This window comes from Natator depressus, chromosome 9 (assembly GCF_965152275.1).
Source record: "Natator depressus isolate rNatDep1 chromosome 9, rNatDep2.hap1, whole genome shotgun sequence".
Taxonomy (NCBI): domain Eukaryota; kingdom Metazoa; phylum Chordata; order Testudines; family Cheloniidae; genus Natator; species Natator depressus.
In genome coordinates, this window is record NC_134242.1 from 78,537,731 (window position 1) to 78,563,046 (window position 25,316).

The window sequence follows — 25,316 nt, forward strand, 5'->3', positions numbered from 1 at the left end:
CAATCTAAATAACACCTACACATCCAAAAGGAAATGGCTCCCAGCTGGATTTCTAATTCTGGTAGTGGGGCCAGAAGGAGATGCAGGTCGAGAACTGACTTTCCCTATCTCTGCACCTTTGTCGATTAGGCCCATGCAAATGGCAAGGGCAGCTCTGAATGGGGCCCAGTAAAATATGTGAAGTGAAGGCCACGCACCATGCATTTTGTTGCTTTCCACAAATTCTTCATCCTGCATTTTGCTCTGATTCCCATGTGCATACGTTTTCACATTTTCCTCCAGGTACCAGGACTGATTTTCATCAAAAACCAGGAAGAGGAGTGCAAACTCCCTGTTGATGCCTTTCCTCCTCCCATCAGAGCCCAGCGCCCCTTTACGGCAGACCTTTAGGGGGCCTATCAGGCCACTGTGCAAATCCTAATAGGAAAGAGAAGAAAGTCTGAGGTGTTCAGAGATGGGGATTTTCCACCCATCCCTCCTGCACACAGTTCTGCTACCATTCAGCACCCTGGCTTGCTGCTCCCTGCAGTACTCTCCATAAAATACATTGCAAGCCACTGAATAATCAGTCCTGTGTGTGAAATACGGTCTATTGGAAATAGTTAACAGAAACTACAAGTGCAGGGCCAGATGTTAACAGTTAATTACTGCTGTGCATTGGGTGCAATGTGGAGCTGTGACTCTCCTACTGACAGTACATGGGGACATTAAGCCACCCCTTAAGAGGTACATGCATCTGCTCCATAGCTGGCCAGCTCTATGTGGCAGTGCAGAATGGCCTTACCTCCTCCCTGCCCTGTTATTTGTCCTGGGGGCGGGGGGTTGGAGTGGGTAGGAAATAGCAAAATGTGAAACTGCAGCTGACCCCTGCACAGATGATGCCAGGTATTGGGGAGGGCTCCTTGGACCCCCAAACAGAGCCAAGGATAGGTGCTTTATAGTATGCAAATCAACAGACATAATATTAGCAAAATAACAACATATTTTCCATTTAATGTACTGACTGCACAAAGACCTGGGTTTGGAGATAAAACACAAATGGTTTCTGTGGCTAAATGAGATACTGTACAGGCAGGATTCTCAGTTAATTAAAGTATTTTGAAGTTTAGGGGGCTTTGCTTTTTCTTTGTTAAATAAATCCATATACCATAAAATGCTATAAATGTTCAAAGCTCCCTGAATTATCTAGATTGACTGACTAATTCTGGATGATTTCTGCCTTTCCAAATTTAGCTCTCAGCTGTCTAGCTAGGCAAAGCCATAACTAATGGGGCGGGGGGATGTGATAACACCGTATAAATATTTGAAGCATGTTAACGCCAAGGAGCGGGAGGAATTATTTTATGAGGGACTATATTAAGAAAGGGAGAATTTACGCTTAATATCAAGGATAAACCTCCCAACAATGAAATCTATCCACCTGTCGAATTGTCTCCTTAAGGGAAATGGTGAAAGCTTTATCACATGGGACACCGCATTCTAAACTGGACCAAACTCTAAAATATATCCTACAGGGAACAATCCCAGACTGTTTCCTAGGAGACTGTCTAAATGATCTCTGAGGCTTTTTCATCTCTAACTTGTTTTATTCTAAGATTCCAACCACCTTTTACCTTTACAGGATCCACCATAGAGTAGTAAACCCAAGAAACGCAGACAGAATCATTTGGTCCTGGACCGGATCTTTCAGGAACGTCCCAGCGGTAAGTTACAATGTCACCTGAGAGACGAAAAGGAGTGACAGTAGTCGTAGTTGCTATTTGTACTACAGCAGCCCCAGCCCCAGCCCTGGGCCGGGACCCCCATGCGCTATACAGACACAGAACAAAAACATGGTGCCTGCCCCAAAGAGTGATATTATGGCAGTCTCATGGGCATTGCAGATTCTTTCCCTGGTTGTGTACAATAGACTAGAGACTCTTTCCTCCTCTTACAAACAAAGGAGGTGGCGTGATGGGGATCAGGAGTGGAAAAGGATCTGAACTCCAACTTGTGGAAAATCACCTCATCTTTATCTGCATCACCCAGGACTAGAGCTCTCCAGGGAAATTCTGGCTCACTTCCTGAGAGACTTGGGGTGACCTTTGGAAACTTTGAAGTATATTCACAGAGGTGCCTGCCACTCTCATTCAGATTCAACTTTTTGTTATATATTATACACAGTTTTAAAAATAGAAGCTGATTGAGAGTCTGGATGGCTTGTAGGGGCTGCGTAGTCCGGATACAGAGCCTCTGAGATGCCAGCTGCAGTCAAGCCTGCGGTGGCAGAGACCAAAAGTTGTTACCTTGAGTGAGGGCTGTGCAGGGAAATGAGTTGGTGGTCTCAGAAGTTCCTAGCAGACAGTTGTCCACATTGTAAAAAAACACTATCACTGCCAAATGTCACTATTTGGTCCCCTCATTGGCAGTCTCATGGCCAAGCACTGACTAAGCTCTGGACACTAAACATCCCAGTGACAGAGTGCTGAGAGATAGAGAGTCAGCACTCCAGTCACTATTAGCACCACTTAGGTTCCCAGCAAAGGCCTGATTGGTCAGGGGTGGGCCTGATTATTAGGCCACACTGGGGTTAGGAAGCTAATGAGCTAATTAGCGTATTAACAGACAAGTGGTTTAAAAAGAGCTTAAGAAAGCAGAAAGAGAGGAAGAGAAACAGAAGGCAAGGTGAGACTAACAAAGGGCATTTGCAGAGCAGAGCAGAGCAGCCTTACTTTCCCTGCCCCCACCCCTACTATCCTGGAGAAGGGATCAGAAGGTTGGATACAGTTCAAAAGAGCAGAGACATGGTGATGTTTACAAGCAAGAGAGTCTCAGAGCAGTCTGTGTTTGTGGACAAGGTGCGAGTGTAGCATGCTGCCCAGTTACAACTGGGGGCTTGTCTGAGATTTGCCTGTATCCATTTCGAATGGATGGTGTAGGGATTTGGCAGTCTGGGTGATGGAGGGAACCCTACAATGGCAAAGAGAGCTCCTGAAGACCTTCCAGTGATTTCCCTGCCCTTGCAGAGAAATAGCCCTTGCTTGCCTGCTCATGTGCTAATTAGCTCATTTGCTTTCTAGTCCTAGTGGGGCCTAATAATCAGGCACACCCTGGACCATTCAGGCCTTCTCCAGAGGATCCTAACTGATGCTAATAGTGGCCAGAGTGCACAGTCCCTCTCATTTCTAGAGGTGAACCCTCCAGGGTAGGGGTGTGCTGGTGGTGAGTAACCTCTGGGAGGGAATTTGCACTGCCTCTACCCAGGCTGTGTGCCTTCTGTGGATAAAGAGAGGATGTTATCGTCCAGGGCTGCCAAGCCAGCCCATTAGATGAACAACAAAAACAAATTGCACATGAAAGTCTGGTTTCTTTTCAGCTCCAATTACTTATCACATTAAAACAAACACACCAGAATAACTTCTACCCTCCTATCTGGGTCTTTTTAATGGGTTGAGTCGCCATTGCCTGTGGAAACAGAAGTTACCTCAACTAATAGCTGATTACTGACTCACCAGGCTTTGCAGCTTCCACCTGTCCATCATTCCTTTCCAGTACCCCATGTGCATGAATGGAGTAGGGTTGTGTAGCATTGTTCTTAAACACAATGTTGAGGACATCTCCAACTTCTGCCCAGATAAAAGGACCTTGAGACAGGAAGATCATATTGTGAGTGCAGCTCCCATCAATGGCCAAAAGAGACTATTTCTGTCTCTCATTTATTGAAAACACTTTAACATGAGAGTGGGAGGTGAATTCTTCATCACCGTATCCCTCCTCCATTCCCCAAAGTAAAGAATCATAGTTAAACCCACATTCAGGAAGATCCTGAAAACTCTGATTGTTAATGCTTCAGGGCAGGGAACGTGTCTTGTTATGAGCACAGCACCCAGCACAGCGGGACCCAGCTCTGATCTCTGAGTGCTACCATAATGCAAATGATATATCATCATCATCGTCCAACTACAATCCCCAAAGGTCTGGTTTAACCAGACCTGACAATGTGAAATGGCCTGACACGGTGACGGCTCACAGCCGTCACCTGCTCTTTTAGATTGGATGTGCTGCCTCACGTTGCTTGTGCTGTACTGAAATATCCTGGAGTGAGGCACTGGAGCTGTTGCCTCCTTAGAGTCTCATAAGAATCCACAGCCTGCTCCTCTGCTTCACAGTGCCTGGTTCTTTCTTTAATGATTCTACACAGAGGGGTTTCTTTCACACTTGGCGATTTCCATCCATAACTCTCCAAGTGCTTTACGAAGGTAGGGTTTATCCCTATTATACAGATGAGGGGGAACAGATGTGAGAACTGAGCTGGCCACAGCCAGGCAGAGGCAGAGTCAAACCCAGCTCTCCCAAGTCCCAGTTCCTTGGTTCATTCTTCAGGACTAAGTCTCAGCCTTGTCTGAGGGAAAGATGCACCACTCAAATAATTGCTTACCCAATATCCCTAAATGCTCCTCATCGCTGGTCCTGTTCTTGGGTATTCTGAATGTTCCATCAGTGTATTCCCTGTAAATTGCCTTCTTGTACTTGGAGCCCAGGAGTCCGTTCTCATTGCTGAGAAATTGGTTGCCATAGCTAAGAAATGCAGAGTGCTGTGTTACGTTAACACTGCTGTGTTTGCATTAAAGAAACAGCACTTCTCTGTGGGGAGAGGGTTCATTAACTGAACCAGTTTCCTCTCTGAAGAGTCTCCAGTTTCATATGACATCAGCTGAGGGAGCTGAATGGCTCTGGGCGTTGATAAGAGGATACAGAGCCACACACTTCCAAGCCACCCATTGGAATCTGTCTTGGGATGATAGTGATCAAAGTTACCTCACTCCCTTATGAGGGATGGCTGCTCACTGGCTTACGTGAAGGGTGTTAGGGAAAGATCAGTCTATTTGGCAGTGGACAGATGTCTGTATCAAAAAACCACCACCTCAGCTGGCACCAGTGGGTGGCCAGTAATGCAAATGGGGCACAGAGATGGAATTTCCCTCTCACATACAGATATGCAAGGAGCTGCAGCATACAGGGAGGAAAAACACTCCCAACATTTGGATTAAAGGGGACAATTGCCCCCCCAAACACCAATGAGGGCCGTCTTCAGTACCATGGTGTGGGCAGCCAGTATCTATCCAATCAGCAGAGGTTTGGCTTTCTCCAGTAAAAAGCCACTTCCCCTGTTTTAATGGGTTTTACAAAGCTTTGCCTGAAGGCGCCACAGGCTTCCTCAAGGTGCCCTCTTTACCTTTCCTGCCCAGAGATGTTGTGGTGGTCCAGCTCCCAGCTGCGATCTGGTGAGTAATCCCACTCCACCTCTTGTGCCATGATGTAGTGTGTCCGCACCTCCTCGTATTGGGGGTCAGGAGCAGGTGCCCCTTTGCCACACTTTGAAACAGAGTAATGCGCCTTCATCCCAGACTGGTAATGGTTGCTAGTCTGACAGTAGATCTGAAACGTGCCTAGGGGCAGCACAAACAAAAAGGTCAGCTCTAAAGATCTAAGTAGGTCCTTTCCCTGTCATTTGAGATGAACTGGGAAATAGCTGTATTATTTCTTATGGCTATGGTGCATACTTCTGTGTGTGTTTATGATGTGTCTCTTGCTTTGGGGTCAGATTGAGCGTTGTTGTTAGAGGAGCCAAGCAGGAAGGCAAAACAATGGCCTAGATAAGGAACATCCCAGCAAGCACTCACACACCAGCCAAGTTATTAGCTGTAAAGAAGCTAGCTGCTTGGTGCCAACAAAGTTACACAGCTGTTTTGCCAAGTGTGAAAACTGAGAGATCAAAAGACACTGAACAGTTAAAGGATTCATCCTGCAGAAAGGGAGGGGAAGGAAGGATTGACACAGTGAGAGGGTCTGCAGGGATGAAAACAAACCCTTCAAGCAGATTCAGAAAGGAAGTCTGGGCTAAACTGGACCTACCTGAGCTATAGCTAGAGATACTAAGCTTAGGTATGATAAGATGCATATATGACCTTTTGTTTTAAAGTCATTTTCCTAAATGCGGTGTTCCCTTTGGCAAATCAATACAGTACTTTGTTTTGAAGAGGCTCTTTCTGTGTCACTGCAAATTTATCCTGTCACAGGCTGCCGGAGTGAGAGGACCTACCAGTGTCAGATCTAGTTGGGCCTGTCAGGTTGACACAGTTGGGAAATGAGTGCTACAGCCCAAAGATCTAGTTTATGAGTGGTATGGCTGGGTGGTTCCACCCAGAGTGAGGGGCAGGAAGCCAGTGCTGTCCCTGGAGGGGTGCACTCAAGAGGAAGTGACAGGGGTCTAAAGTGCAGCTCGCCCTGTAACTGGGACACCGCTTGTAGATAAATCAGCACAAGAGAACAAATATTAACATTTGAGATAACTTCTCTGATGCCCAGTCAGTTGTGCAGACATCTACCTTCATGATCAGGCTGCATGAGGGCGGTAGCAAACGAGTGAGGGAACAGATTGGTTGCATCTCTCCTCATCCCGTTCATCTGAACAGTGTTTCCCTGGAACGCAGCTCCATGCACATCTGTGTCAGTGCCCAGACCCAGAAAGTGCCAAGACACAGTGTCCCCTTTACACACTTCCAGCTTGGGCAAGTTATAGAACATAAATCCATTAATCGCTGCAACAGAAAAGAATTAAAACCACACAGTTACACACTAGCTAAGAGGTCACCTCTATATACACATACCTACAGTGTAGGGAAACCTATGGGAATTGCATATTGCTGTGTATTCCTCAGTACAGCTCACCAGCAATTCACCCCTGGTATTTGCTTGAGACATGCTTTTGGGCACAGGAGGACCTCATGTCCCATGACTCATTCTCCAAGACAATGCTATGTAGAGAATTTTCAAAAGAGATGCCTTTTGATGCAAATCAGAAATTTCATTCCCAAGTCCACCTGATCTCTCTCTCTCCACATGGCATGTCGAAGGTACCTGTACTGGGATCCATAGGTGCCATGGCAGTAGTTAGCTATTCCAGAGTTTTTAGGACCAGTTAAAGATGGACCTAGGCCTCACAGTTCTGGACCCAAAGCTCATAATTCTGTTCTCACTGCCTACGTACAAGAGAGAACAGGGCCATACCATGCATCCTGTTGGACTCCTTGAAGCCTTCATCCTTTTTCACAAAAGCCTCCTGTGTCCTCAAATAGTATTTTATATTTGCAGGTAAATACCAGCTGAGGTTCTCATCAAATACACTGAACAGGAGATAAAATTCCTTGTCGATCCCTTTCTACAATAATAATCACAATAATGGTCATTCATTTTAAAAACACACGGATCACCCGTTAACTGTTAAAGTACAGGCTGCTTTGCATGATGGCAATTTCTAATTTTTTGTTTCTTAAGTTGTCCACTTCCCCACCTCTTAGGGGGCCAAATTCTGATGTCTTTATTCATGCTGAGTAGCACTTACTTTACAAGTGGTCCCAGAGCAGCACTGGGACCATATGTGAAGAAAGGTATGAGTAAAGCATGAGTAAAGTGATCAGAATTTTGCCCAGACTGAAAAGCCATTCTCTCCTTCCCCCACAATCCATAAATTCGGGTGCTGGACACTCCCCACCAGTTTCCAATAGGGTCAAAATCCGAACACTCCCCACTATGCAGGGTCTGGAGTTGGGCCCACCTAATACAAGATCACAATGCAGGATTGTTTCCTACCATCAAGACTTGAAAACTTTGTCGAGTCCAGTTTGAACTGACAGAAGCAATGAGACTTCCACAACTTCTCCTGAGGAACCTATTCCACACACTAATATGTTTCCCTATTAGGAGATCTTTAGCTGATATTTAGCCAAAATTTCCATTTGCTCAGTTTCCTCCCCTTATTCTTACTAATACCCCCTTGGACCACTCTTAATTATTTGACCCTAGGATTTATTTACACCCTCAAATACCTGTAAATTGTTTATCATTATAACCTCCCTTCCACCTGCTAAGTTATACACAGTTTAACCTTTCCTCAAAATCAAACTCTCCTGCCCCTTAACCGGGTTTATTGGTCTCTTCTGAACTCTATCTAGTTTAGCCACATCATTCTGATCCAGAAAGCAAGATCTTCAAGGGAGGCTTTTAAAGCAGCTGCTTTGCAGAGTCACCAGCAACTCCCCAATCCACATTACAATGTATTCACAATCATGCAGCTAGTTTTGTCTTCTGTTGCCCCCTGTTTGTCATATGTGGGCCTGTTACTTCAGTGCTGCCTTGTTCCCTTGTGTACTCATTGTGCTACTTTGGCAACACCTGTGAAAAAGTGTTGAACATTTCTTCATTAAATTCCAAGGGAAAGTGTTAGTCCGACCTATGATTTCACTTATCTCCACATCACAAAAGCCTGCAGAACACCATCCATTTTATGTGCTTTTGTTGTAAAATCACCCCTTCATTTGAATTCTTCTCAAAATGGGCTGAGTTTAGAGTAGAACCTAGCTCCATTTGAAACTCAAAATGTTTCATCTTTCAAGCAAAAAATTCACAAACCTTTAGCAAAAAGGGGACTGTTTTCAACTTAGTATGAAAATGATTTTCAGTATTTTCAATTTTGTGGTGAATTTTTCACACACCTCTCATTAATAATAGGAAGAAGAGGAAGAAAAAGAATAGGGGCATTCTGCCCTACATGTATTAGGACAAATGTATCCCTGTGTAATCCCATAACTGTCGGTATAGGATCAGACCAAGGATTTTGACAAAATCCACCTAAATGCAAAAGGTTTCCCTTTCCCTTTAATTAAATCCCAAGATTAGATTAGTCAAAGATTAGTCAAAGACCTCAGGAATCCAATGTGTTAGGCTTCTCCCATAAGACACTTGGATGCATGAAGTTTGCATGGTTGAGGCAGCGCGCATATTCTGCCTAGATGCTTTTATTCTAATCTGTGGGGCGCCCTCACCCATATATTTTTAATTACATTTCAGTTACCAAGGTTTTATTGGGGTCTCCTTTCTCCAGTTATTTCTTCCCCAAGGACGAAGAGCCTGAAACATTGCAGTGGGAGAGCTGACTCTACCTGCTTGTTGCTGGTGTTGAGAGTCCCAGGTCTGCAGATCACCAGAGGGCCCACTAAGCCGGAACTGGTATCTTGGATGGGATTTATCGCAGAGGAGTACATCCAGGTCAGGCAAGGAGGGTCATTGGCTGTGGGTCCAACTTGCTGTGGTACAGTCCAGCGGTATGTGAAGTTATGGAGAGGCTCAACTGAAGCCCCATTCCATGACAGACCTTTAAAACACAAAATGCTGATATGTATTCATGTATATAGCCCCTTTTGCAAGCTCTGCAGTTCGTTAGTGTCATCTGCTACTGTGATTCATTTCACTCACCACCAAAGGGCAGCCACCTCTGGGGTAGAATGGGGCAGCCATTATATATATCTCAGAAATACAGTAGGGGCATATTTACAGATTACTGGACATACGTGTGTGGGCAAATTTAGCGTAGGTGTCAGACAGAGGTGGGCCTCATGGCATGAAATAAAGAAATATATCCAATTAAATCCTCAGGAGAATTTTGGTAGGTGGAATATAGCTACCCAAATTACAGTGTGACCAGGGATATAAACCTCTGCTCTTGAAACAACCATCACAGGATCTTTAGGGGCCAGAAATGGTCAGCACTGTGATTTCATCTCTCCTCCAAGAGATAGTAGCTCCAGCACCACCTCCTCTCTGGTGCCACGCTGGGCAGTGGTTCAGTGATAGGTCAAAGGGAAGAACATCCCCTACTGCATCACCAGCCCACTTCTCGTGGTACACTAGCTGAGCAGGCCCCGCTTTACTCAGCTAGTGAGATTGGATAGGACCACCACCCAGTGGGGTGAGGCTGCAGACTGTGGAACCATACCACAGGGGTTGTCATTGCCTCAGTTTAGAAAGAGGGGGTGGGATGAAGTAACAAACCGTCGTGGTACAGCGTTCCTTCCCATTCCTTTCCATAAAACACACCATGGGGCTGGATACTGAAGGGCCAAGAGGCTTTGTTAGCAAATGTCACCAAGACGGTGTCTCCCACTTCAGCTTTTATCACTGGACCTGCAGAGAGAGAGAGAGAGAGAGGATAATGGAGTGATTTCCAAGATAACTGGACAAAGCAGGCTATCCATGGCCATTTTCTACCAAGAGTTCACAGCCACAGATGACTAACAACAGTGGGTATAGCAGAACCGCCAGCTGTCTGGTTTTGGCCATGCTAAGTAGGACTGCTACTTAGCCATTCAGGCAGACTGGCATTCGGGGCAGGGAGGGAGAAACTATTTAAAAGTAAAATAGCTTGAAGTTTGACTGGGAGAATTCAGTGAAGAGGTTACTCCAGGCCCAAAAGGCTGGGATTAAATGGGAGGGAGAGGGAGAGCTACCCCCTACTCCTTAGCTGGTGCAGTGAGAATTCCCCCTCCTGATTTATGTCCTGTGCCTACTCACCACCCCTGATCCTACTTTAAATCAATGACCAAAGTTCCACTGACTTCAGTGTGATCGGATCAGGCCTTTCATCTCCCTAATGGCCTGTATGAGAACTAACCCCAAGCAGCCAGACCAATCGATCTATTAATCTAATCTAATCTGACCTATCACATTCCTGTTGTGTCTCTCACCAGAGAATTATCTAGGCATCAAATGCTCAAATTATAGATGGTATTAAAGTAATTCAAAGGAATTAATGCTGTGCCCCTCCATACATGATTCATTCGCTCTCCAAGTCCCACTCCTTTTGTCTCATCATTATCTGATCACAAAGAGCACTGCCAGCTCCTCACGGGAAGAAGTTTCTAAGTAGAAAGTGGGGTTCGTATTGCGTCCTGAAGACACAGTCAGAAACACATAATCAGAAGCTCAGGCAGACGAGCTCTTTGCTGTGATTTGTTTAGTCAGAGATAGGGGAATAATGTGTTCCTTGCCCCTTCCTGGTAGCTTCCAAAGGTTGCTGTGGCAGAACAATACTGGGTCCCCCCAATCACAAGACCACCAGCCCCCCCAGTATAGGTCTTCCTTGCTCTAAAGAGCTGCAGTGTAATGTCATCCAGGAAGCACCTCCACCACAGAGGGCATTACTTCTAGGAATTATTTGATAGTGCCAGCCAATCAGCATTTCTCTGGTGCTGATAGATCATTCTAGAAGGTGCTATAGGAGGGTTTATGTTGCCAGACAATCCCTACCAAGTATCCCAAGGTGCATCTCTTCTTCTGACCGTTGTTTTTCTAGCCGGAACGTTGCATCAGTATATTCCACATACTTGGCCTTCCAGTAGGTTCCCCCAATCCGCCTGGCGCTATGCTTGAAGAACTGCTCAGAAGAACTAAACACAAAGAACAAATTTCATGTCCTTTTACAAAGAGGCAAACTCCCCTGCCCCCATCAGGGTAGTGACAGCAGCAGCTCTCAGCTCTGCAGCCCTTTAAATTGAGTCTAAACCTCTGATTTTGAAAACCCAGCAGTGCCAAGTATAGTAATGCCGTTAGGTAGCACTTTTCATCCGGGAGTGTGACAAAGCCCTTTACAAACTGATAGGCAGACTTTATGTAGGGATCACCTCACTCTCCCCAGGAACGCAGCCAACTCTGTGCTGGAACATGGCCACTGTTTAATAGTTATACAGCAATTCTGTACAACAGTTTGGGCTCAGGATTCACAGACTAGTATATCCAAATGAAACTGCAGTACTGACTCAGAGGGAAAGATGCCCTCTATTGAATCAACACCACTTCAGCAAAACTTTCCATGGAGGTCTTAGGAAAGCGCTATGAGAATTGGGATGTTTTGGGTAGTGGCAATCCTAACTCTAAAAGAAACACACATGAAATGAAAAGAGACTAATTCCTTCTCGCCGTCCCCTCCGCTGCATTCCAAAATGTGCCCTGCAGGAGAAGCAGCAGAGTCTAGTGGCGACAGCACAGAGCCTGGGACTCTTGAGGTCGAACCGTGGCTCTGCTACTGGTTCACTGTGTGGTTTGTTGGGCAAGTCACTTAACCTCTGTGCATTTCAAGTTTTCCCATGTGTAAAATGGGCATGACATTTACCACCTCCTAGGGATCAGTGTGAGAATTCATTAGTTTCTATTTGCAACGTGTTCTGAAAATATTAAACACCCTTATGTATGCTAAGTATTATTTCAGCTGTTTGGAAAGGAAAGGATGTAAAACTCTCAAGAGAGCTATTCATTTAAATCGCTCTGCATTTGCTGCTAGATTTCACGTAGAAGGCTAGATGGAAGCTGAATGTAAATCTGTAGTACATCTATGCCACCCTGTGTCTGCCACTGGATTTGCTTTTTTAATCGTAGCTACTTTCTTTTATCAAACTCGCAGGCTTCTTGCTAAGTCAGGTACAGTGAGTGGAGATGGAACTTGGAGGCAGCTGTGATGTGTCCCTCAACCATACAGCATGCTGGGACACCTGAAAGCTTTGTGAATGTATGTTATGTGAATCGCATGTTAAACCATTCCATTGAAAAAGGCATTCCAAATTTCCTTGAGAGTGTTTCTGTCAAGCTTTATTCCAGACAGTGGCTACAGATTTTAGTACAGTGCCTTGCATGCAAAAATCCTCTTACCTGCCTGGCTCCTGAAGACTTTTCCCGGTGCTCTGGTCAAGCCCTGAGGGTCCATAATTCCACTGTACTTCCTTTGCAGCTATATAGTATCTCCGAACTGTCCCTTTCAGGGAGGACTCTGGAGCTTTCTGAGAACACTGTCTGACTTCGTAGACCGCTTCCATTCCAGCTGTACATGGGAGAAGCAAATGCACACTTAACTCCTGTCTGCCACTCTGAATGGAAGGTGGACAGGGGACCTATTTCCACAGTGCACCACCCATTCTCTTTGCACAAGTCATTGAGCCCAGTTGTCCCAAATTATGCATGGCTGGGAGTGAGTGTTTAGGCAATTGCTTCACATATGAGAGTTTTCTTTTCCAGCAGGCCTACCTAAATACAGGACATTGCATTAGGGTGGTTGGTGTACAAAAATAGCCCTCAGCCACTCCCATGTGTACCATACAGGTACAGCCTGGAGAGACTACAGGTCCCAGCATGCAGTGCTCCACTCTGATGTAAAGCGCCTTCTGCAGCACCACCAGCTGCTCCAGTCCTGTGATATTCAGTGCTGAACAAGAGATGTCACATCTGGCATCTGTAATCCCTGTAAGCTGCACCTACATATTAAAGACCAGGGTGGCTGTAACTCACCAGTTTTATGCAATATAGGGGGAGCCATCAGATCAAATCATTGATTACACAGCAGGGGAAGTCCTTTTACCATGGGGCATTGCCCACAAGACTGTTCTGCTTCATCCCGTAATGTCAAGGGGCCACAGTGGGGAAGTGAATGGGGGCCACAGAGTGCAGGACAGATTCCAGACTGTGCCTTACCTTGCAGGTGATTGTTGACCTGACAGTTCAGAAGCCATCTCCCAGTGTTACTGGGGATCATGTCAGCTGTAACAAAAGTGGCTGGAAAGAGGCTGGCCACATCGGACCTGTGGCCTCTGATGGTGAGTGTCTGTCCATGGAAGAAGGCTGTGTGAATGTCAGTCTCACTGCCCATCCCAAAGAGGTGCCATGCCACGTGATCCCCAGCACACATTGTCATCTCAGGTAGGTTCCCATACACATAACCATTAATAGCTGTAAAACCAAGTGAATGAGAAGCAGAGATCAGGAAGGGGGTGGAGGTGGGGTTCACAGCTCCATCCTCCAGGTCCCATTACAGAAACACAGGACATTCAGAAAACAGGTCTCAACAGAACACCTTTCCCTTCTCCTGCCCAATCCTGGGGAGCCTGCTTCCACAAATCATTTTCTAAGATGGATCTTATTCTGGACATCAGATTAATGGCCACACGTTCACTGAAGGTAAAAGCCAAAACCCTGACAAAAATTATGATTGTTTTGATGGTGCATCTTTCAGCACAAGGTCTCACTGGCTTCTCAAACCATCCCTGCACACATCAGATGAGACTGCACTTCAGGGTATCAGGGAAGGAGCTCCCCAGGCATAGATTGACTGGGCAAAGCCAGTGTGAAAGGTGGCACTCACCATGCATTCTGTTGCTCACTTGGAACTCCTCATCTTCCTTATCAACAGATTCTGGGTCTGTGCAGAATGATGCAATGTTCTCATCCAGGTGCCAGCTCAGGTTCTCATCAATCACGCTGAACATGAGAAAGAAATCAAGGTCCACGTCTTGCCGTCTTTGAGCTGTGCCAGTCAGAGCTCCTAGGGCAAGAGAAAGGATGAGTGACTCCCACTGCAAAGCAGAGATCTGTCAATGGATTTAGTGAGATCAGCGCTGTTAATTCACCAACAGCATGAGACTCCTGTTCTCCCTGATTTTCAAGGCCAGACTATCACTGAGGTCTGCCAATGCACCTCACCCTAGACCTGCAGTACTCCCTGCTATTCCATTCCTAAATTCTAGTGTGCCTCACTTCTGATTTACAGCACCCCCTGCAGTCCTGGATCTTTCAATAGTGTTGTCACTCTTGCTGAAAGCCTGTAGGGTTTGGAGGAGGTTTGAGGGATTTGTCTTTCTTTCTTTCTTTCTTTCTTAATATGTACAAATGGGGTCTTGAATGAGATCCCTGCACTACCTTCCACTTGTGCATTTGAACTGATCCACAGAGCTGAGAAGTTAATGTACTGACTCTCTAAGCCACAAAGAAATAACAATCAGAATCAATCTAGAAATTGAGAACTATCTCAGATTACATATAAGTTCCACATTAACTAGATAGCTGTCTAACAATGCATAACTGCTTGCCTTACCATAACTGAGATCATTGCAAAGTCTTCAGTTTGTGTGAAGTTGTAACTCTGAGCTGTCTTTCCCCTGAGGTTTTACCTTCTTTGCATGTCAGTAATGGCCCAATCAACCCAGAAGCAATGTCCTTCGGGGCATCAGTGTGAGAGTGGTAGACCCAGGTCAAGCAGGTTGGGTCGTCAGCCATCGGGCGGTGATCTTCAGGGACAGTCCAAGTATATGTGTGATTCCCTCCTGGTGGAACAGCATCATCCTTCTTATGATCCTGTGAGAATGCATCGGGGTACAGGGACCCTGGAATAATTGAGCAATCACAGCATCCATTCAAGTTTGGCAGAGAATATATAACGTATAAAGCTGTACTGCATTTCTCACACTAGATACAGCACAGATAGCTGCAAGTTACTTTTTCCACTTCTGTAGCACCTTTCAAGTTTTAAGATTCATACCACGTAAGTAATGTAATCATCATTTTTCCAATGGGCAAACTGAGGCTCAGAGAAGTTGTTAAGTGACTTTGCCCAGTATGCTGGTGGCTGAGCCAGAAAGGTGACTCATGGTCCCATGTTCTAATAATTGCTTTTTTATAGTCTCATTGGAAAACAGAGAACTGTGCTAAGTGTTCAGTTCAAATCTGCAGTACGCCAGAAATAGTTCCTTTCTAAATTCTCTGGGACTATTTCAAACAGTGACTCTCTGTTCTGATATTCTATCATTCCTGTGGAACCTACAAGATTCATCACGTTAAAGACATCTAAATATGCATAGCACTATAATATAAACATTCATTAGCTACTACCTTACTGGTCCTCAGCTCCTGTATTCTGGCAATGAGAGTGTTACTGATATTGTGTTCTTTAGGAAGGAATTTGGACATTCCGTTAAGGAGTTCATGTTTGGAAAAAGTGCATCCAACTCAGATGGTACCATACTGCTTAGAAATCCACTAACCCTGCATCCGGTGGTATTGCTAAAAGCCTGCCTAACTATACCAGTTTTCCAGGTGATATTGCTTTGAGCCAACCCAAACATGTTCCCTTCTCAGCTGGCTTTGCTTTCTTATATACTCCTAAATTCACAGTGGGGAAACTGAATCTGAACTCAGCAGGGGCTCATTTACCTTCTGAGTCCTTCTTGTAGAAGACGCCATGAGGATGGACTGTGTGTGGCCGGTTGGCAAAGTTTTTTAGGTGCACGGTAATGGTGTCACCCACTTCTGCTCGTATGATGGGCCCAAGAAATCCCAGCCAGGCAGGTTTGGGGATCTCTGTTGTATACGTGGAGTCTGAGTATTGCTTATACACAGATTTTTTGTAAGTGCTTCCCACCCTGTCCTTGCCAGGCTGGAGGAACGTAGAGGCTTCTCTGTTAAATTCAAAACAGGTAACAGATCGTGAATAATGTGCCATCTACTACAGCTGCATAACATGGAGAATAGTGATAACAGAGACACCTAATGTAGCTCTCTCTGCTGACTCCTAGAGCCTCTGCTGTGCCAGCGCTCTATCCCTACTCCTAGTCCAGCATTGTGCTTCCTCTTCCCGAACCCTATGGCAGCTCTGGGAATGCAATCCGACTGGACAGTAACACTGGCCTCTCTACTCTTGTCTGGTTTTTGAGTGTTGTAAAATATGAGAGGAACTGACACAATGTAATAGATCAGCACAGCAGACCATCTAGATTGAGACTAGGTCTCTGGCTATGGTCAGTGCTGAATGCTTCAGGGAAAGACCTGACACAGTCCCCATAAATGTATTTAACTGTAGATGCTATACAATGGTGGGATGGGGGGAAATTTATTTCTTATCTGGTGATCATTTTATGCACTAAAGGATGAAAGTCGAGAGCCCTAGTGATTGCTATCCTACCTATTGTTCTAGTCCTTTAAATCTATTTCAGTGCTTAATTCTAGTGTAGACGGGAGCTATGCTCTGTGAGTTGCAAGGGGGAAAAAAATCTCCTGAGCTCTCTCACAAAGACTAACACAAGAAAAGAGGGTGAGTTTCTAGTCAAAAGCTGATGTGAAATATTAGTGGAAAGAGCAGTCAGCTCAGGCTGATGTGTCCCCAGTACATATCTAACCTTCAGAGTTGAAACCTCTTACAAGTGTCCAAAGGTCAATACAACAGTGGATTGCTTTTTTTTTTTTTTTTTATCATTTCCTACCAGATGAGAGGTGAATCTTGGCTCAAGTATTAGTGTATCAGGTCATAATGGAAGGAGAAGATATTTTTGCTTAGGAATCAACATTGCTGCAGCAACAAAAATAGTTGTGGCACATGGGCAAATAGAAAAACTGTTCTTTATGGGCTCAGTGCTGTACCACTGAAGTCAACCCCGAGCTTTGTCATTCACTGCAATAGAGAAGGTTAGGGCTGTAGGTATGCAGCTCAGAGTGGCACTACATCCACAAAGTCACTCCTGCAGCCAGCCCTTCTATGTAGCTGGGCCAGAGCAGATGTTTTAAAAAGGGATAAGAGAACCTGGCAGTGACTTAAATTTTATGAAATCTTATAAAAATGATACAGTGTAGTGTAATAAATGGTAGCTCTTATTTAGCACTTTTCATCTCAGAGTGCTTTATGAAGGAGATCAGTATCATTATCCCTGTTTTAGAGGCACAGGGAGGGAAAGGGACGTGCCCGGCAAAAAGCACAGGCACACAAACACATACTCTCTCTCTCTCTCAAAAGGTTGAAGCTGTTTCCATTTCAAAATGAAAAGCCCTGAAGTTCTTTCAATAGTTTTTGTGATTTATTTTACAATATATAATATATATTCAAAATGTGTCTGAAAAATATTGACATTTTGCCAGCCTGATGCACGTAATCTAAATAGTTATTTAAAAAAATCTGTTTACTGCAAATCTAGTTTCGTTTTCAAACCGGGGCCATATTTTCAACTAAAAAACTTTTCCTTCATAACGTTTTAACTCGTTTTATTATTTATTTCCCTGAGGAAATGAGTTCCACAGACTAATTCTATGTTTAATCTCAGTGACTGTCTCTTTGTTCTTGTATTATTATGAGAGAAGGTGAAGAGAAACACAAGATTTACCCTCTCTAAAATATTCATTATTTTATATGTATTTTCTATTATGTCCCCACTTATTTGTCTTCTTTATAAACTAAATAGTCCCAACCTATTAAATATCTCCATATATGAAAATCTTTCCTGGCCTCTGATCATTACTGTTGCCTTTCTCTGAACCATTTCTATTTCTGCTATATACTTTTTGAAATAAGTGACCCAACTGTATAAAGAATTCATGGTGACAGTGTAGCACTGAGAAAGCTTGGCCAGGAAATGGATTTTATTTACCATGAAAAATTTCAACAGGAAATGCACAGTTTTCATTTGCAGAGAATGCTTTTTTCAGAATTTTTCTTAAGTTGCCATTTAAAAGACTTGGTTTGGTTTGATTTAGTTTTTTGTTTTTGAAAACCAGAAACCAAATATGTTTTTGTTTTTTATTATTGAAAACCATTTTTTCCTCAGTTTTTAGGCTTTTGGGTTTTCAACAAAACTCTGAACATTTTTGATGAAAACATAAGCTTTCTTGCAAAAATTTCCACTTAGTCAAAAAGGTATTTTTTGTCAAAATATATTTTTGACTAGCTCTAACCGCTTGTGTACATAATGGCATAAAATTCGCAGGCTTCAAGGCACATAAACGGATCACCAGCTAGGGTCAGGAAGAAATAAACCCTATGATACGGCATTGTGCAATGGGGTGCATTCTAAAGGGTTTGCACTTTCCTCAGAAGCATCTGGAATTGATCAACGTATATTGGACTAGATTGATCATTGGCCTGTCCCAACGTGATAATTTCTGTGTTCCGATGATAAAAACAGGTTAACCATTAAGCCAATAAAGATCAGATATGGCACCACATCACCTGCTTCCTTAATAAAGCTTCTTGCATAAACCTCCTGAGCCATTAGCTTTTTTAGACTCAAATACTTATAGTTGTTAAACATACGGTTCATCTTTAATGCTTCGGTCTGTGATTATGTTCTTCCCTGTTGGAGCATAATTCCATTCCACCTCACAGATACCCAGGTAATAGACTCTGGTGGCACCTTCAGCAAAGATGGGCAGCAGCAGCAAATGAAGGAAAAACAGAGACTGAGGCAGCAGTTGCCGACAAGATTCCATCCCAGCTCAAGGTGAAGGCTCTTCAGGAGCAGGCTACCGCTTTTTTGGAAAAGAAAAAGAGTCTGAAGTAATCGGACAACAATCAGGCTTTCACTCTCATAACTTAGTCCAAAGCAGTGTGGTTTGAAGGTACGGGATGTTCTGAGAACATGGGAAGGAATCAACATGTAAAAACTTCTGGGGTCACCATTTAATTATACCAGAATGAATGGGAAAATTACAAGGATTCTCAGCTCCCATGCTTCAAGCATAAGGTAGTCACTGGCTCCAGGATGAGAAAAAAAATCCTCCATCCGCCCCCCCAACCCCCCACACACCCTGGTCTATTAATGTACAACAAAGGGTACTGAAGGAGTTATACCTTCCTCAACAGCATCTGACACTGGCCACTGAAGGAGACAGGGCAATGGACTATTGACAATTGGCCTGTCATACTGGGGTATTTCCTATAGGGTGGAGAGGGGCTTGGCATGCCTAAAAAATCCTGACTATCTCTCCTGCTGACCTAGCCACCTTTCTCAAGTGTTTCATCGGATATAGCATTCTCCTAAACTGCTTGTCCTGTAGTTTTGCGTCATGTCGCTGTGCATTGTAAAACTACTGTGTTCCACTGTGGGTGTTTGTACTGCCGTGGTGGGTTAAGTGGTCCTTGTAAATCTGTTTCTCATGTGCTTTGGGGTCCTTCTGAATAAAAACCACTATAAGTTATCATTGCCTTTACTAGCCCTCCAACTATCTCTTATGCTAACATAGAGAGCTAATGGATAGAATCCTGAACCAATTCATTTGTCCCCAGAAATTAATGGTAACTGGCAGACAGCATTGTTAATCAATCCCAGATAGTCATTCAGTTTACAAGGCTGAGCTTTTCACTTCTGAGTACTCAACTTGGAAAACCTCTCTTTGTGGTATATCCAAATGTGTGAACTGTTCCCACACACTCCTCTGCTCCAAATGAGAGCAGTCTCTGAACTCGTGAGAAATTTCTACTCTACAATCCAATAATATGTAGGTCTCTTAGTGTTTTTCATCTGTAGCTTTCAATACACTTTGCAAAGGAGATAAGTATCATACCCATTTTACAGCTGGGGAAACAAAGGCATAGAGAAGTGAAATAACTTTCCCAAGGCCTCCCAGCATGCTACTAGCGGAGCTAAGACTAGAACAAAGGTCTCATGCTACTGCTCCATCCACTAAGCCACAATTAAGGTAATTATTAGCTACTTGGAAATGAAAGGACTGTGTTTACATACACTCATGCTGTTCTTTAAAATAGGTTTCAAACGAATTTGTTAACTAACCTGTACATGTGCTATTCAACACACACACACAAATATCATGTTGAATAGAGAGAGGCAGCAGTGACCAGTCAAGAGGAGGAACAGACAGTGCAAAAACTGGATTAGCCTGAAACCTCTTACCCTATTAATATTGATTACTGAGAAAGGGTAATCTGTTGACTCATCTAAGAAGTGGCTTATTAGCCACCTGGATATAAATGAGGTGGCAGGGGCCCTCTAGGGGAAAGGATTTTGGGGATGTGATTCAGCAGTCCTGAAGGAGGATACCTAAGAGTAGTCAAATGTGGGGAGAAGGTTTGGGCTAATCTTTATACTTTGTTCACAAAACCAGATTTCAGGAAGGGGGTGAGTTTGGACTTTATATCAAGTATGGATAGTGGTTTTTAAGCAGACTGGGAAAGGAGCCACTTACAGGTGAGTCACTTGTTCTAGAAACCCAATATGACAGCATTAGCTGGTTTACTGAATACATTTTACTTGCATGGATGTCCACCCAAAACTAAACTTCCAGTGAATTTTCCAGGCCTAATGCAAAAACCTGAAATGGAATCTTTGAAAGATCCCAAAGAGAGGTAATCTCAAAGATCAGGTCAGGAGCAAAGCAGGGGTTTGATTTAGGATACTACACTTTCCTGTGCTCCATTTCTATGAAATGGTGAAGCAGCTTATCTCAACTAAGATTCATAGGGCCTAATTCTGCTATAACTCACATGTATTTTACCATGGTGAACTCCATTGACTTCTAAGGAGTTATTCCTGATTTTACACTCTGGTAAAAAAAATCAGAATTGGGTCAGTGAACTGAAGGAGAGAAAACAGACATTTCAACTCCCTTATTCTAATCCCCTCTGAAATAGATACATCTGTTTAGACATGAAAACATACATTAAACATCTTAAAGCCAGATGTTGTTCTCTGATACTATAAGAAATGCATAAAAAGGAAGAAAACTACTATTCTTTACTTCTCTCCTTGCGGCATGTGAAACTCCATATTATCAAGTTTAAATCACTCCTTGTCTTGACTGTCACTCTTCCACCACTAAGAAACCTCTCCCCAAGAAAAAGAAGAAAGTATTAACTTATCTGCCTTTTTACTTACTCTGTTGAGCTGAGTTAGAAACAGGCAAGGTTGAACAGGTTAGTCATTTCTGAGACTCTCTTCTTTAACTGCCTAGAGCCCTGTAGAACCTGGAAATATCCATATATGCAGAGGGGGCAAAGTCCAGGTTATAAAGAAGGGAGATGCCTGCCTTTAATGGATAGGTCTGAGCCGTGGGTTGTCTCAGGAATGTTCTAGACACTGAATAGTCACGATATGAGCGGCCCGACTGGCTATATTCAGGTCACAAATACTATAGAAATGCCCCACATAGGCATCACTCCTAATTAGGGCCCTCCCAAATTCACAGTCCACTTTAGTAAATTTCATGGTCATAGGATTTTAAAAATTTGAAATTTCATGGTGGTGTAACCGTGGGGATCCTGATCCAAAAGGGGGCCATGGGGGTATCAAGGCTGTTGTAGGGGGGTTGTGGTATTGCCACTCTTATTTCTGTGCTGTGCCGGCGGCAGCACTGTCATCAGAGCTGTGTGGCCGGAGCGCGGTGGCTGCTGGCTGGGCACCCAGCTCGGAAGGGAATGCTGCTGCCAGCACTAGCATGGAAGTGAGGGTGGCATGGTATGGTACTACCCCCCCTTACTTCTATGCTGCTGCTGGAGGTGGGTCTGACCTGGCCCTGGGAGCAGCTCATGCAGGGGAAGAGGAAGTCCTGTCCCTCTGCAGTCCAGCTGGGACTAGCAGCTGGAGCTGGCCCGCGGTAGGAGCCCCGGCTGGGGTGTCCCCCTAGCCCTGCCCCTCCTGGAGCTCGTGTGTGTGTTTAAAGAGGCCTTGAACTGGCTGTGTGTATGGGGTGGGGAAGGTGTGACCACTAGGTGGTTGTCCACATTGTCCACCCGTAAGGCTGGCTCTGCCCCTCCCCCCCGCCCAAAGTAATGCCTTCAGAGCTGAGTTCCAGGCCAGTAGCCACCGTTCTCTGGCTGCCCAGCTCTGAAGGCAGCTCAGAAGTAAGGGCAGCAATACTGCAACCCGCTTACAATAGCCAGATTTCACAGGGGAGACCATATTTCACGGTCTGTGACACGTTTTTCACGGCTGGGAATTTGGTAGGGCCCTACCCATAATTTAAAAATAATATCTGCACATCCATGTTTGTTTTGCTTTGGGCTTTTAAAAGCTACCACAACCTCTCCGGGGGGCACCACATCTGAGGATTAATTATGAAACAGGAAATCAGGTCTGTTTTTTTTTTTATGGCAGGGAGAAAACAAATGATACTAATATTGTTAATTATGTGATAGGTGAAATGCAGTGCAGATAACAGATACCACACAGTAGACATTCCCCGTTCATTCGTTCTTTCTCATGCTTTCATTTAGAGGCCAACTGGGTAGTGGGGCCTCTTCCACTCTGCCCCTCGTTCATCTTTCCTGCTTCGCCTTCGGGTGCCCTGCCATGGTGACTCTCCATCTGAGGACTGAACACAGCTGCACTGTTTTGTGCCTTGGCCAGAGGTGGAGAGATCACTTCAGAGTGATAGGGGGTTGAGCATGCTGCTCTCTCCACAAGGCTCTGAGCCTAGGAACAGAAATTCATATTTGATCTCCATTGGGACAGCGGAGTATATATCTCTTGAAGTCAGCCTATAAATACTTTTAATACAAGGATTATATATAAAATATACAAATGCATGTACTTGTTAAAATGCCTCAGTGGGACCCAGTGTGCTAAATTAATTTGTTGCAAGCAACAGAAACAATTATATTAATAATGCACATAAGCCTGGGCAGCTGGGACTAAATAACCTGGTACTTCAGCTGCAAAAACACAGGCTTCTACCACTTGAGCTGTCAGAACTCCCTTAGCTAATGCTAGTAATGGGTCCCAGAACCTTGTTTTTAAATTAATTCCCTAGCACAGCCTTGGCTGCAGAACACAAGGAAAATGGTGTAGCTTAATAGAGAAACTACAGATGTAGAGAATTCAAATGCTGATAAGGCTAGAAGTTTTTATAACACTTGTCTACTGTTGCAACTGCAGATTAGCTGACTCCTGTCCTAATTGTCTATAAAAACAGACCTATTGGAAAAGAGCTGGTAGGGTTGTTTCACTGGTGAAGCTCAACAAGTTACCTTGCTTTATCTCCCCATTGCAGCTAGACTCAGCCCACAAAGAATGTACCCGTGAGATGTGAAGTATTGCTAAGTGTAAGTACTGAAAAGTCATAAGTCAGTCCTCCAAAAATAACACATGGAAAAAATGGAGAATTTTGTTTAAAGTGTGTGTGTGTGTGTCTTTTGGGCACACTCTGGCTCTCCACAATGAGGGCTAGAAACTTTGGCCCTGAACCACAAAGATATTAGGGTGCCTAAATCCCACCATGGCAAGCCACAAAATTCCTGCTGAACCCTGTAAGGCATTGAGTGAGTTTAGGCATTAAGTTTTCAAAGTTCCCTAGGCAGCTACATTTCTGTGTCTGGGCATGCACAGTGCTGCCTCACTCAAGCCAACAAGCAAGTCAGCAACCAGGGAAGACAGGCATTTGGCTACCTAAGCTGCAGGTGGGGCGTGATGTGGTAGCTATGCTCAGAGGAAGGGTTGCCTACCCTCCAAGGTTGGCCTGGAGTCTCCAGGAATTAAAGATTAAAGACTGTCATGTGATGATCTCTCCAGGAATACATCCAACCAAAACTGGCAACCATAGAGGCTATCCAGTAGATCACGTCCCATTCAAAATCTAGATGGAGGAAAAAGTTGTGCCCACCTTATAACATTTAGTCCACCGGTTTGAGTACTTACCTTGGAAGTGGGAGACCCAGGATCACTCCCCACCACAGCAAGAGTTAGGGGAAGGATTTGATCAGGGGTCTGTCTCCCACCTCTCAGGGGAGGTGCTCTAACCACTAGGCTAAAGCCTATAAGGAGGGCAGCACCATTGTCACTACCTCCTCCTGCTGTTTTGCATGGAGTGAGGTAGCTGCCCCTGAAAAAGCACCTAATGCACCTAAGCTGCCTGACTCCAGGTCCTGGGTTCTTCGATGTGAATGGCTAAGCAGAGAGAGGCTTAGCACGCATCCCGCTCCTTGGCACTGCCCTTTGCCTCGGTTAGGCGGCTCGCCAGGTAGTTTAGATATGCTGGCTTTGTGGATTGCATTCCTAGGGGCCTGTCGCTCCCCATCCGCTGACAAGGGAGCCTAGGCGCCTAACTCGGGCTTCGTGTGTCGCTCTCGTGTGCTGAAGCGGTAGCCACCAAGCTGCTCAGGTGCACCCCCACCTCCATCCCTGGGTGGCTCCCACCCAGGTGACGGGAAAGCGGCGTCTCCCTTTAGGACATGGCGGCAGCCGCCGCAGAAGCTTTCAGGAAAAACACCCAGTGAAAGCCTGACCCTTGGCACTAGCGCAGCAGCCGCATGCTGGGTCCTGTGCACGAGGGGGGGCTGCTACCCCCAAAGTGCGGGCCCGCTGCGGGAGGCTCAGGCGCTGGGCGCCCCCAACTTGACCCTGGCGCCACCTAAACCTGCCCCCTCCCCGTCAAGAGCGGCCCCTCCCTGCAGGTTTAAACCGTGGCTGCGAGGCCACTTGCCAACCAAACTGCGCAACGTCGCGCGTTAGCTTGTTTCGCCCGTTCAGGGCATTCCATTGACGTCATCGAGGCCCTGAAGGCCCCGCCCCTCGGCTCGTTCCTCTCCGAGCCACAACAACCGCCACGCTCGGAGTGGGAACGCGCAGAAGGGGGCCGGGCCAGACCCGGCAAGGCCCAGCCAATGAAGAGGCTCGCGAAGGGAGGCCCCGCCCCTCACGTAGCGTCGTTGGCTTCCGGGGAGGCCTTTGCGTGCGGCTGTCCGTTGCATGGTCCGTCGTCTCCCATCTGTGCGCGAGGATGAAGGAAGCGGCGGCTGGCGGTCCCGGCGCCGCCCCCGTTCCCGGCTTCCTGGCGAAGCTCTGGGCCCTGGTGGAGGACCCGGGCAGCAATGATGTGATCGCCTGGGGCCGGGTAAGCGCCCCCCACCCCCCGTGGGGCAAGGCGCATGCGCGGCAGCGTACTCGTCTCAGCATCCTGGGGGCGGGCGA

General features: G+C 45.4%; 2 protein-coding genes and 1 long non-coding RNA gene across 4 annotated transcripts in view; 2 read left to right on the forward strand and 1 right to left on the reverse strand.

Annotated features, from left to right (window-relative positions):
* LOC141993098 (uncharacterized) overlaps positions 1-12,295 on the forward strand; it is a 60,171-nt gene extending 47,876 nt beyond the window's left edge. The window contains exons 3-5 of the long non-coding RNA XR_012640784.1: positions 1,622-1,703; positions 8,924-9,087; positions 12,275-12,295. This is a non-coding gene — a long non-coding RNA (uncharacterized LOC141993098). The remainder of the gene's footprint in view (positions 1-1,621; positions 1,704-8,923; positions 9,088-12,274) is intronic.
* HEPH (hephaestin) overlaps positions 1-21,400 on the reverse strand; it is a 29,627-nt gene extending 8,227 nt beyond the window's left edge. Inside the window, exons 1-17 of the mRNA XM_074962374.1 lie at positions 21,288-21,400; positions 18,710-18,924; positions 15,847-16,091; positions 14,808-15,020; positions 14,003-14,182; positions 13,336-13,590; positions 12,520-12,688; positions 11,125-11,264; positions 9,871-10,002; positions 8,982-9,193; positions 7,051-7,201; positions 6,369-6,581; positions 5,216-5,429; positions 4,418-4,557; positions 3,492-3,623; positions 1,614-1,720; positions 198-417 (exon numbers count right to left, since the gene is read on the reverse strand). Coding sequence (XP_074818475.1) covers positions 198-417; positions 1,614-1,720; positions 3,492-3,623; positions 4,418-4,557; positions 5,216-5,429; positions 6,369-6,581; positions 7,051-7,201; positions 8,982-9,193; positions 9,871-10,002; positions 11,125-11,264; positions 12,520-12,688; positions 13,336-13,590; positions 14,003-14,182; positions 14,808-15,020; positions 15,847-16,091; positions 18,710-18,885 — 2,899 coding nt within the window. The 5' untranslated portion in view covers positions 18,886-18,924; positions 21,288-21,400. The remainder of the gene's footprint in view (positions 1-197; positions 418-1,613; positions 1,721-3,491; positions 3,624-4,417; positions 4,558-5,215; positions 5,430-6,368; positions 6,582-7,050; positions 7,202-8,981; positions 9,194-9,870; positions 10,003-11,124; positions 11,265-12,519; positions 12,689-13,335; positions 13,591-14,002; positions 14,183-14,807; positions 15,021-15,846; positions 16,092-18,709; positions 18,925-21,287) is intronic.
* Positions 21,401-25,042: 3,642 nt separating this feature from the next.
* LOC141993099 (heat shock factor protein 3-like) overlaps positions 25,043-25,316 on the forward strand; it is a 33,113-nt gene continuing 32,839 nt past the window's right edge. For both annotated transcript variants that reach the window (XM_074962376.1, XM_074962377.1), the window contains exon 1: positions 25,043-25,239. In XM_074962376.1, coding sequence (XP_074818477.1) covers positions 25,126-25,239 — 114 coding nt within the window. In that variant the 5' untranslated portion in view covers positions 25,043-25,125. The remainder of the gene's footprint in view (positions 25,240-25,316) is intronic.